At 43.2% G+C, this 13,831-nt stretch overlaps 1 protein-coding gene across 2 annotated transcripts in view; it reads right to left on the bottom strand.

The window, feature by feature from the left end:
• The window catches only part of arhgef39 (Rho guanine nucleotide exchange factor (GEF) 39), a 64,605-nt gene that overhangs the window by 22,463 nt on the left and 28,311 nt on the right, over positions 1–13,831 (bottom strand). For both annotated transcript variants that reach the window (XM_028570439.1, XM_028570440.1), the window contains exon 6: positions 8,533–8,603. In XM_028570439.1, the coding sequence (XP_028426240.1) occupies positions 8,533–8,603 (71 nt within the window). The remainder of the gene's footprint in view (positions 1–8,532; positions 8,604–13,831) is intronic.

Here is a 13,831-nt window from a genome sequence, read left to right as displayed (position 1 = left end):
CTGGAGTGAGGTGTTGACTGTATGTCCAGCGATGGAGAGAGCGAAATCTTGGGAGGAGGCGAGTAGTGATTTTGGACCAATGATGATGATTTCAGATTAGTTGTAGTTGAGTTTAAGGAAATTGGCAGTCATCCAGGTTTTTATTGCAGAGAGGCATTTTGTGATGGTTGATACTGTGGCAGGAGTGATGGATTTAGTGCTGAGGTATAGTTGTGTGTCGTCTGCGTAACTGTGGAATTTGAGTTCGTGATTTTGAATAATAAGTCCAAGGGGAAGAATATACAGGATAAACAGAAGAGGACCTAGCACTGAACCATGAGGGACTCCGTGATTGACCGGTATGGTATGGGACGTACAGTTGTTGATGGATATGAATTAAGATCTGTTGGTGAGGTAGGAGGTGAACCAGGAGAGCGCTGAACCAGAGATGCCCAGATTTTTTAGACGTTGTAGAAGGATGGAGTGGTCAATGGTGTCGAAAGCGGCACAGAGGTCAAGTAGGAGGAGAATAGAGAAGGAACCAGAGTCTGAAGCAAGCAGGAGGTCATTTGTTACTTTGAGTAGTGCAGTTTCAGTAGAGCGATGAGAGCGGAATCCAGACTGAAAGGTTTCGTAGAACTGACTGGAAAGAAGGTGCTGTTTTAGCTGAGAGGCAACAGAGCGTTCCAGGATTTTTGATAGGAAAGGTAGGTTAGAGATGGGCCGGAAATTGTTGGGGTTGTCAGGATCCAAGCCAGGTTTTCAAGCCAGGTTTTTTGAGTATAGGTGTAATGGAGGCGACTTTGAAGGAGGAGGGAACTGTTCCAGATGTGAGAGAGGTGTTTATGATAACCATAATAATAATAATAATGGAGTTTATGATAACCATAATAATAATAATAGTAATTAATAATAATTGAACAGCTCACTAGGAGACTGAAGGCAGGACACATTCAGAAACCGTATCTCACTCAGAACATCATGGATGGAAGATGGAAGTTTGTATGTGTGTGGAAGCACCAGAGACACAAAATAACACCCCAAATCCCAGAAAAAGTGTTTTTTTCATAATATGGACACTTTAAGTACCTTGATTTGTCAGGTATTTTATAAATATCGCAATATTTACAATATCACGTTCACAAGAATGGTACGGGTGGACGGACAACCTGAAAACCTAAAGCCTCCGACCACGGCTGTAAGCAACTAAATAAACTGTGTTGACTACCGCTGATAGATTCTGGAGTCAAATGCCGATTGATATTTGAGCGTTTAATAAGATGTAATTATCTTTTTTTTTTTTTTTTTTACATACTAACAAATGTGAGCGAATGTGGTAATACACCAAAGTCAAATGCTACACAGGTACAGAGCCAAGGACCACTGAAGCAGTTGGAATCTTTTTTTAGGGGCACATCGCAGCCTGACATTGCTTGATTTCATCTGCGAGCTCTTGCAGAGAACTTAACTGTGCAAATTAAAATCTCCAAACAGTCCTGATTGGGCCTGAGAGGCTGCTGAGTGGCTCAGGCTGGGCTGTGTGCTGGCTTTGAATGTGTGTTTAGGGACGTCTAAGCACCGCCATATTAATTAGAGGGATGCTAGTCTCCACCACAGCGGCCCTTGTAGCCCATCATCCATTGCCCTTTTGCAAATCAGCTGAGCTGTCAGTCTGTAATTGCATGAAAAAAACAGCAGCACCCAACAGGCACAGATCATTTGGTTAAATCAACTATTCCCAAATTGCTGTGGGAGACTAGGGTTCGATTCCCACTGCGATACATCAACCAATGTGTCCCTGAGCAAGGCGCTTAACCCCTAGTTGCTCCAGAGGTGTGCCACCTCTGATATATAGCAATTGTAAGTCGCTTTGGATAAAAGCGTCAGCTAAATGACATGTAATGTAATGTAATATCAAATCCTCATCACCTCAGCTCCTGTACAACACCCTGCTGGATGGATGGATGCAATAATGGATGGATGGATAGATGGATGGATGGATGCATTGATACATGGATGGATGCAAGAATGGATGGATGGATGAATGGGTGGATAAACGGATGGATGCATTGACACATGGATGATGAATGCATGCATGGGTAGGTGGATGGATGGGTGGTGCACGCACACACACACACACACACACACACACACACACACACACACACGTTCAGAATACTCATACTGGGTCTGATCCAATTAGATTTACTTAAAAGTTGATTAAATATGCATCTGTAACCTTGAAATAACTGCTGTAGCCTTTTTAATCTGACACATGTTTCTATTAGGTTGCGAAGCCTAAATAATTGATATGATATTATAGACCAGGTAGATTGATACCCACTTAGGTAGATAAAACACAATGTTTTCCAATCCTTAATGTAATTTTACAGTACACAGACTAGCGGCCTCCAGCCCCTCCCCCTCGTGAATTTACGTGCCGCATGCATGTCACAGCATCAACCATTCACTGGAGCTGAAAACGACTGAGACAAATGTGTGTGTGTGTGTGTGTGTGTGTGTGAGAGAGAGAGAGTGGCCCTCATTTATGAAACGTGCGTACGACCTAAAACAGGCGTACGACGGGCGTACGCAAAGCTCGGCATTTATCAATTTGGACGTGAGCGTAGGCTGCGATCTAATCTCACGTCTGGTCTGAACTCGTGTACGCAAGTTTTCGAGTCAGTGTGGACTTGCGGTGCAGCATATAATCAGTTTATCAGGAGAAGGAGAAGTCATCAGTTGATCACGTATCAGTAATGGCAGATCTGGCTCTTTTAGAAGACCTCTATGCGCCGGTCTGCAACATTGTTTTAGCCTGGGGGGTTCTGCACAACATCACACAGGAAGACACGGTGCCATAAATGTAGCGATGGAGGACGATGACCCGATGCCCAGAGAGCAGTGTCCAGAACAGCCCCAACTGGGGGCTAAGGAGACAGGATATTATTCCTCACTTTTAAAAGGTAGCCTATAGTGTTATGTTTGGCAATGATATTCAATACAGGAAACATGACAATGCACAACATTTTTATTTATTCTTCAGGTTTTTGTTTCTCTTTCAAGTGAATGATTTATTTCTGCCATTGACCAAGTTATTTTGGCTTGTTTTTCCAGCCCCTCTGCTGTCAGGAGACAGGGTCCAGCACGGGGGGGGAGGACACGCGCTCTCCCTCAACTGTTGCCTCGTTCCGACGAACACGAGTAAAATAAAAGACACTGCATAAACTCCGCTACCGTGTGTTTATTTAATTATAGGTACACCTACATGTAGGCCTAAGAGATTGCAATAGAAGCCTGTATATTACTATTAGGACTATAGAAAATGTGTCAAGGATGTATAAATTAAATAGGCTAAACTTCAGCTGCAGTCCGATTTACTACGGCAACACTGTTGACCGCATCAGTGATCTCTTTTCATCCCGCATTCTTTCTACAGCCTTTAATACCAGTTTTCAGGCTGCCAAATAGTACACGTTAGTGCAAATGAACCTGAGAAATCAGGGTTTCAATCTCCACCTCTGAAAAGTTTACGTCTCGCCACGTCGTAAATTGTAGGGGCGAGGCCTCAAAACCCAGAATATATTGGGGCGTGATATTTAAATGACGATCGTTTCCAGCCGCCGCATTTATCAATGTACGACCATTCTTACGCTCGGATTGGTGTGATACAAACTTTTCATGAATCCCACGTGAAGCCTGTTGTAAGATGATTTCTGCGCTCATATCTGCGCTGGTTTCTACGTTAGGTTGATAAATGAGGGCCAGTGTGTGGGTTCTTAGTTCCTACCTGACTGACTCCATGTGTACTAAGCATCCCTTTTTGGCCAACATTTTACTAGGTACTTCTACGATATTGACTGGATTAAATAGAATTGCATTACTAAAAAAAGACTAAAATACAGTTTTCGTCGACTAAAACTAGACTAAATGTCATCAGTTACAGTCGACTAAAACTAGACGAAAATACTTGACTAAAATAACACTAAAATGCTCAGACTTTTAGTCGACTGAAACTTGACTAGACTAAAAAGAGTATGAACGTGACTAAAACTAATACAAACTAAAATGACAGCTTGACGCAACGACTACACTAAAACTCAAATTAAAACAGGCCGCCAAAAACAACACTAGCTCAGAGCCAGACTTACGTTAGTAGAACGTTGGTACTAGCAAATATCCTCTATAGTAGCATGCTGGTTGCAGCGTTGTGGCTTCCCGTGGGATTACCTGTACTGATAAACCGTAAAAACAACGCGGCCACGCTGCTGTGCAAGCTCCCCGTGCATCATTTACACAGTCTGGTTGTTACCCCTCTCTCCGTGGCAGTGTGTCCGCTTGGGCTGATCTACACTCACCTAAAAGGATTATTAGGAACACCCTACTAATACCGTGTTTGACCCTGTTTCACCTTCAGAACTGCCTTAATTCTTCGTGGCATTGATTCAACAAGGTGCTGGAAGCATTCTTTAGAAATGTTGGCCCATATTGATAGGATAGCATCTTGCAGTTGATGGAGATTTGTGGGATGCACATCCAGGGCACGAAACTCCCATTCCACCACATCCCACCACAATGTTCTATTGGGTTGAGATCTGGTGACTGTGGGGGCCATTTTAGTACAGTTCTAGAAACCAATTTGAAATGATTGGAGCTTTGTAACATGGTGCATTATCCTGCTGGAAGTAGCTATCAGAGGATGGGTACATGATGGTCATAAAAGGATGGACATGGTCAGAAACTATGCTCAGGTAGGCTGTGGCATTTAAACAATGCCCAATTGGTACTAAGGGGCCTAAAATGTGCCAAGAAAATATCCCCCACACAATTACACCTCCATCACCAGCCTGCCCAGTGGTAACCAGGCATGACAGATCCATGTTCTCATTCTGTTTACGCCAAATTCTGACTCTTCCATCTGAATGTCTCAACAGAAATCGAGACTCATCAGACCAGGCAACATTTTTACAGTCTTCAACTGTCCAATTTTGCTGAGCTCGTGCAAATTGTAGCCTCATTTTCGTATTTTTAGTGACGATGAGTGGTACCTGGTGGGGTCTTCTGCTGGTGTAGCCCATCCGCCTCAAGGCTGTGCGTGTTGTGGCTTCACAAATGGTTTGCTGCATACCTCGGTTGTAAGGAGTGGTTATTTGAGTCAAAGTTGATCTTCTATCAGCTGGAATCAGCAATTTGCAACATGCACGTAAAAGCATTGCGAGGTATGTACAAACAGGCCGCACTGAGTCCCCTGCCTGTCGCGGGGACTGAAAATGGCAAATTGCGCTTTTCCGTGTCATGCATATGCATTCACGGGAGGGTCAAGGGGAAAGTGGGAGTTTACCATAAAGAGATGGGAGGGGAAGCGTAAAGCGCACCTAATTATGTATTCCGCGGTATGTACAAAAAACACCTGTGACAGCGCGCCTCTATTTTGCCGTGAAAATTCTCCACCTCTTAAAAGCAGGTGTACTGTAAACCAGGAAGCCGGTTTCCTGGCATATGTCTCCTGGTGGAATGGCGGCAGTAATCTGAGCAAGACGAAGACATAGGCCAAGGAGACGAGCTGAAATGATTTTTGCCACAAGGATCACACTTTTTCAGTTGAGTGAACAGGCGTTACAGATTAAGCAGCTATGCAATATTACAGTTACTGGGGAAAAACAATAAAAAATCAAAGATGACATTGAATCTCCGACTCAGCGTTCACATTCCATTCCAGCAGTTGTTAAACTCCTCGCTACATTACAAATATTGGCATCCGGATCATTTCAAACAGTCCTAGCATCAGCAGTGGGAATATGGCAGTCTGCACTCAGCCGTATCATAGCACCAGTACCTAACGCTTTGATACAGCGCAATTTAGGGTATAGTGGGCGGAGAAAGGCGCTGATTACCTGATGAACTGCAGGTTTGGTAAATACGACATAAGCTGAACGCAGCGTGCGCTTTCTGCGGGTTGGCCATGGCACGGATAACCCTACATTCACTAACGTACGTACATGTGGCCCTCTGTCTCTCTCCGAGGTTGGTGTTAGAGTGAAGCGTCTTCCATCACAGAGGGTTTTAGGGAGTTTAAACACAACATAAACACACATTTTTTTTTATAGTTTTTGAAAATCGATACAGTATTGCAAAATAAAATATCACGACACTCAAGTGTATCGATTTTTTCTTACACCCCTAACACATGGATAAATGTCTTTACTTTTTATTTTTGTTTATTCTTTAGCTATGAGGGGTGCTTTTGTTTATTATTGTAATTATTATCATCAGCACTGGGTGGATTGCACAGATATATACATATATCTATCTATCTATCAAAAATAATAATTGTAATTGTACTGCATCGTACAGTAATGGATTGTAAATTAAGTGAAAGAATTGCAATAAAAGTATTACAAAAAAAAGTCTGTACCAACTTTAAGTACAGTTTTTCTTATTCAGAACTATGAACACAGTTGAGCCAGTATTCAAAATGTACTGAGGAACAATGTCCTGCCCTCCTCAGTCAATAAACAGAATATCAAAAGCTATTTTCATTGTACGTCAATCAAACTGCAAATGGACTAACTATATATATATATAATGCCACAGCAACAATATCTGCATGTAAAGAACTCTTTCACTAACTTTTTTGTACAAAGCTATAAAATCTTACCAGAACAAATAGGCAAATCAGCAAAATAGACGGAAGCATCCAATTACCGTGTGCAGCCATAATAATTGCTGTAAACATTTAGAACTACATCATTAACGCATCCAAAATAACAACAAACAGATGGATTCTAATTTCAACCTCAACTTTCTCTGCGTTTGTTGGGAGCGCTGGAACTCCGCGGATGAACTTGATCCTCAGGGCGACTCGTCTACACTAAAATAATCACAGCCTAATTGGCTCGCTTAACTTCACAACAATTACAATGTAAACCAAACAAGGCATCCGTGTAGACTTTTTTTTTTCCCCCTTTGTTGTACATGTTTGGAATATTTTCCATCGCCTGCTTTAGAAAAACAACACTCCTAATTACGGCGTTCTGGAGCTGAGTTCTGGCCGAGGCATTAATAATACATCTAGCCCATTAGACATTCGGAAGACGTCTTCCACTTCGCACAGCTCTTGATTCCATTTATTCACTATTTAGAGCGTGTTTGACCACGGCATGCGCGAGGCTCACTTTTATTGTTAAACCTCTGACAGAGTTCGGGAGTTGCGTCAGGTCAGACGCGGCGACGGTTACTGCAGCCCGAGTCAGGCGTTAGGGGTGTCGTATTACAGCGGGGCTGATGAAAACTCCTGGAGCACTGCAATTACAACAATTAAATCCAATGCACTGTGAGGGGAGAAGGGGAGCCTGGGGGGGGGGGTGGAAAAGAAACAAAGAAGAGGAAGAGCAAACTGACACAGAGCAGCACAACAAGAGAAAACAACAACAAAGCCTCTGGTGATTCAATCTGCTAGTTGGCTTAATCAGATACAATGTGATTTGTCTGGAATTTCTTTTTTTAAATAATTCCCTTTACAATACAACCAGGCTGACTACAGGAGAGAGAGAGAGAGACACACACACACACACACACACACACACACACACACACACACACACACACACACACACACACACACACACACACACACACACACACACACACACACACACACACACACACACACACACACACACACAGAGTTTAAAAAAGGATCTCTAATGAGAAGAGGAAGAGGCGATGGTGGAGCACATTTAGATATGTACCTTCATCTTAGAGTCAGAGGCTGTTTTAATTTGTTAGCAAAGGCAGCACACCAGCAATGAGATTTTAATTGATACACATAAATAATTCCTTGTGTACATTCGCACTTGAGTCAGTTTCGGTGTTTATTTGACGATTGAAATTAGTCATTATCGGGATTCGTGTTGATGTCGAAGATTTTTTTATTTATTAATACGGGCTCCCGCTTAACATCCTCTGATCCGCGCCCAATTAATCGTGTCAAAATCCTCATCAAACTAGAACTCACACGCATATTGAGCTTTGCCTCGCTTTTCATTTCTCCACTAGCCAAGCGCCGCTGTGACAATAACAACAAATGAGGAATGAAAGGGGAAAGAGGGCACTTTCTTTTGTTGCTCAAATGAAGATAATGAGGGCTGTCTTTCACCGTGAAAAAGTCGGACTGCTGACATGAAAGTAGTTCACAGGCTGCTTTATTTCTCTTTCCCTGCTGTTGGAGGACTGGCCTTTCAGTCTATAATTATACAGCTTTGCTTAACTCTCCCGCGCTCCAAACGGCTTGTCACAGGTAGGAAGAGTTCCACTCTGTGACTAGCGATGCAAAGCACATCAGCACCCCCCTCATCACTTGTTGTTGGGTGGCTGTCGCTGACAAACCACAACAATTCTGACAACGGCGTCGATCCTCGCTGTCACGTATTCTAATTTGAGCGTGCAGCTCCAGATACATTGCTCCACATTGCTATGAAAGCACCGGGGTTTAATCTGCTTTTTATCTGCTGATTTTTAGGCAGCAGCAGCACAATCAGAAAAGACGCTTACTTGAAAGCTGCTGAAACTCGGGGTTGTCTGGACTCGTGTTGGCTGTCAGGTCCTGGAGGAAATGCTTATACCTGCGAGAAAACAGAAAAAAACAACAACAGGTCACTGTGTGATCAGTCTTCAAATATCACGGGAAAAAGAGGTTAAACTTGAACTTTGTTGTTTGTTGTTGAAAGTGAGCGAGACATGCTTTTTTTTCCCATTTCCATCTGACGTCACTCATGTAAACTACAGTGGTGCCTCACAAAATGTCCCTCAGAGGAATCTAACTGTACACACAACTAGGCAAAGTCACGGTTTCAACCGTTCCTAAGGCATGAGCTGTCTTTGTAGCAGTCTACAAGGACAGAAAGGGCAGTTTAGTAATCCCTCTCCCCGCCAGTGTGCAGTGTGTTTCAAAATCAAATACATCGGGTCCTATATTATCGACCTTAGCCCTGCGTATGAAGCGCCTGGCGCCGGTGTGTTTAGGGCGTGTCCCAATCCACTTTTGGCAGTTTGACGGCGGAAAAAAAGGGTCTGGGCGCATGGTCCTAAAGGGTTGTACTTAGTGTCTTCATTAATCAGAGGTGTGTTTTGGGCGTAACATGCAATCAACCAATCAGAGATCATCTCCCATTCCCTTTAAAAGCCAGGCGCCTTTGGACCTTGGAGCATTGCTGTTATGGAGGAGGATTTGCACCGTAATATTTTTATTTGTAATCTTCTGCATGTGTGTGTGCTGCTGTGCGTCCCTGTGTGTGTAACAAGCATAGTGTGCGCTTGTGCATTTGTGCCCTAGGAGCATTTTACTAATGCTCTGTTAAAATAACAATGAAATGCTGCGTTATTGACTTTAGACCAGGTTTTTGTTGGTCAATGGCGCGATCACTCCCTGCTGCCTCAAGATAGCAATACGCCCAGAATGCACCTGAACACACCTCCCTGTAAGACCAGCACGCCCAGAATACACCTGAACACACCTCCCTGTAAGACCAGCACGCCATTTGGCGCACAGATGGGCGCAGGTGCATTCACGCTGGATGGGTCGGTCTTAAACTAGCAAAGACACTTGCGTCGGGTTTGCGCTGCGCTGGCTGGTGTGAGATAGGACCCATTGTGTTGAATTTTTGCCACTTGGTCAAATTATTGGTTGTTTTAAGGATGTATCATATCATTTCTATGCCGACGATGTCCAGTTGTATTGTTCTTTTAATGATGCTGAGTTCCATCGTTTGTCCATGTTCCTAGAGTGTGTGTCCTCCATCAAAGACTGGCTGGCCACTAACTACCTGCAGATAAATTCAAACAAGACTGAAACGCTGATTTTTGCTCCAGACCATAAGATCCCACTGATCAAACAGCACCTTGGCTCTCTGGGCCTCTCTGTCAAATCCAGTCTCAGAAACTTGGGGGTTGTGTTTGACCAAGCCATGTCTTTGGAGACACACTCAAAACAGCTCGTCCGAAATTGCTTTTATCATCTTAGGAACATCTGTAAAATACGCAAAATATTGTCAAAAAAGGATCTGGAAATGATAATTCACGCTTTCATATCAACAAGACTTGACTACTGCAATTCTGTTTTTACTTGTCTGAATAAGTCCGCCCTGAACAAACTGCAAATTGTTCAAAATTCTGCTGCTAGGCTTTTAACAGGTGCTCCTCGAAGGTCTCATATCACTCCAGTCTTGTCGGCTCTCCACTGGCTCCCTGTAAAATTCAGGATTGATTTTAAGATTTTAGTACTGACTTTCAGAGCCTTAAACGGTCAGGCCCCACAGTACATCCTGGACCTTTTGAAGCCGTATTCCTCTGGCCGGACCCTTCGGTCCGCTGGCCAGAACCTGCTTGTAGTCCCTAAGACTCGTTATAAGACCCGAGGGGACCTGTCTTTTGAGTTTGTTGCTCCCAGACTATGGAACGCCCTGCCCTTGTCCATGCGTCTGGCAGACTCTGTTGTCTCTTTTAAAAAGGATCTGAAAACATGTTTATTTAGGAAAGCTTTTGGTTGACGGGTTTTCACTAGTGTCACTTTAATTTTACATATGTATATACATACTACATTGTTTGTTTTACCTCTTCCTTTGTACAGCACTTTGTGATTTTATCTGTGAAAAGCGCTTTATAAATAAATTTTACTTACTTTACTTACTTACTTGAATGGAATAAAAGTTTTAGTTTTTTTTTTTTTTTATCCAGACATTGGAAAAATAAAACATTTTAAAGCTGTAATTGCAATACCGTGAAACTATTTTTGCTGAAGGTCATCATACTGGCCCGTGCCTACACACAGCCTGACTCAAGCTCCTGATTGACGCAGACGGAGAGAACAGGTTTGGCCCTGAAGTAGTGTTGATGGGGACAACCTCAGACAGACACAGCTGGAACATGACGCGTTGCGTGGCAGAAAACAAATGAAGCACTGACTATCACGGCGTTCAGAAGTTATAAATGACAAGTGAATCAAGACCTGAGATAAAACAATAAAGCGGTGTGTTTAGATGAACAGTGTTTGGCTTCCCTCCGTGGCGTCTAGGGAAGGAGCGGGAGGGGAAAGAGACGCTAATAAGCTCTTTGGTAAGACCAGCTCAGTGAGTGAAGGACCAGTTGAGCTGGACTCTCTGGAGGCAGTGACCAAAAAGAGGATTCTGTCCAAAGAATAAAAACAGACCCTGGCTTACCTGCAGCTATACAGGCCAACACAACAAGGAAGAGTCTTCTGGGCTTTGAGTTGAACGTGTGTCAATAGCTATAGATGCATTTAGTAGAAGCTGTAAGATGCTGGTTGTTAACTACACACAACTGTTTCTGAAATTCCTTACAGTTGTTGTTTGTGTACCTTCAGGGCACGTCAATCAGATAAATCTACATACACACAATATAGCCGCAACACACACACACGAGCTTGCACTGCAGTATGACGTATGAATCTCTTAGTATTGCATACTCACATTGATTCAGCATGGGGGCCTACAATTGATGCTAGCCACATTAGCTGTGCAACCTGTTAATGCTAACTTCAGCAGCCTAACCTGCATAATAAACAGTAAAACAACAAATCAAATGGCAAAGGTTAGCGATGTTGTGTTTAAAGTTGGGTCTCCGATAGTTTTCCAGTTGTTGTGGGGCCATTTCAGTAGAGAATAAAGTTAATCAGCTGGGTCTTTAAATCCACAGACAATGGCAGGTCACGAAGACTTTTCTGTTGGTCCTTGCAGCCGACAACCAAGTTGCGTGCTTTGCTCCTGCCGAGTGACCAGGTACTCAATAGCGAGGAAATCCCAATGAGAAAAAGTCCATTCAGTAAGTATCAGTGGACGGGGTTCTCTGGCACAGCAGCCCCATAGGACTCCATATCCAGCATCAAATCTGACTCGCTCATTGTTGTACAAGTTTTCTGATAGATGGAACAAAAGATCAAGAAAAAGGGTGGTCTTTTCTCACACTTGGGGGGGGTCTAGACACACCAAGGGTTTGTTTTGAAGAAACATGAAAAAAAGTTAATTTTGCATTATATGTCCTCTTTACATAAACAAATCGAGAAAATGCAACCAATCTTTGTTGAAACTAAGTAACTTTTTGTTCCAAATTCAGTTTCCATCTTAGGTAAATAGTTGTGAAGAGTGTCGGCTTCCTATCCTTTTTACTAGGATGATGTGACCTTGAAGTGCATTGACACTTGCCATTGATTTCCACTGTGTGTCTGCCTCTGCAGCCCTCTCTCTGTGTAGTCTGGGCTTTGTTTTTTTTTTGAGACATAGTGGTGCCACTGAGAGAGGCCATTAGTGATACTAGCAGACTGTACACCACTGCTACTGGTCCATGTGGTGGCATTAGTGGAGTAAGACATGTGTTAGAGAGTGTGACAGTGTTTGTAAGGACTGTGTGTGTAGAGAATAGAACACAACGGTGATTCTTCAAGCTGCACTTGGAAACTTGCTTCATTACCCTACAGTCACATTAGCTACAAAAGAGAGCGACTGGGCGGGCCTGGCCTACCCCTGGTTGCTTGGCAACAGTAAACAGAAATTCTCCGGTGCTACCTTCAAGCACGTCTTAAAAGTTACTTCAGAGGTATTGTTAAGTCACAAGAACAATGTTTTGGGATTTAAAAGTATTCATTTCTCGATAAAAGTAACAAAATATATGAGATAAAATGCCAAACATATCGAATAAATATGATGTCCTGAAGCGTTTTCCGCCATCTTGAATTATTTTCTTCAACTCGAGCCACCGACATAAGTCACGCTGCCCTCACACTACCTTTACTCTGATTGGCTGACGCTTTGTCGCATCGCTCAGCATTTGCATAAAATAGACTTATTGTCTATTTTGGCCCCACCTTGCTCGTCGCTGGCAAACGGCCCCTCCCATTGAAAATGAATTGTAGCCTGTCGCTTTGTCTCTGTGTCTTGTAGCTAATGTGATTGAAGGGTTACTAGCTCTCGGAATTGTTATGGTTTTGAAATATTTGGGTAAATAATAAGGGTCCCAGAGAAGAAGACTGGAGTAGTATATGACGTCATCATGACATCACATGGGACAGCTGTGGGGAACACTCCCATCACCGAAACAGCAAGAAAAGAGAACACCCGAGCGAACCCACTCAGTGTCCACTGGGAAGAGGTCAGAGGCCAGCGAGCAGGAATCAGTGCCGTAGAAAGATCAAGGAGGACTAGGGCTGGGCATTGTTCAAAATCTTTCAATCCGGAGCCAATTTCGATACCTCAGTTTCGATGCCGGTTCCTAACGATACTTTTTTTCGATACCGTATGTTTTAAAATCCATTTCAACATCAACAAAAATACATTAAATACAAAGATTTTATTTTCCAACTTAATTGTGAATCAAAACAGTTATCAAAATGTAAAAATTCTGGTAAAACTGCTCACTCAGAGTAACATTAATAAAGTTGCCTTGCCTTACAAGCTCAGCCTGTCAGTCAGTCATCAGGGCAGAGAAACCACCGTTGTGCCTGCTTGTCTAAGAGGAAGTGTAATGTATGACAATGACCCGGAGACCTCTGGAGATGTACGGCCTTTACACAGAGCATGCTCAGTCTCTACAGTGAGCCCACCACTGGGACATTCCCTTGTTATACTAAATGGTGCTCAGCTTAGAGCAAATATATCCCAAGGCCTCCAAGTGCTGCCATCTGTACAAGAGCTGCTTCTCTATTATTGACACAAACACGGCCAATCCAGGCTGAGAGGGCTGCTATTCACTGCCACAATCAACTCGAGACCCCATCACTGTCATAATGGAGATCTCAGTGGGGAGGACAGTGATGACTGCTCCAGCAAACCCACTCAGTGTC

Source organism: Perca flavescens, chromosome 23 (genome assembly GCF_004354835.1).
Source record: "Perca flavescens isolate YP-PL-M2 chromosome 23, PFLA_1.0, whole genome shotgun sequence".
In the NCBI taxonomy this organism is placed as follows: Eukaryota; Metazoa; Chordata; class Actinopteri; order Perciformes; family Percidae; genus Perca; species Perca flavescens.
Note: the sequence above shows the minus strand (reverse complement) of the source record. Positions and strands in the feature narration are given on the sequence as shown.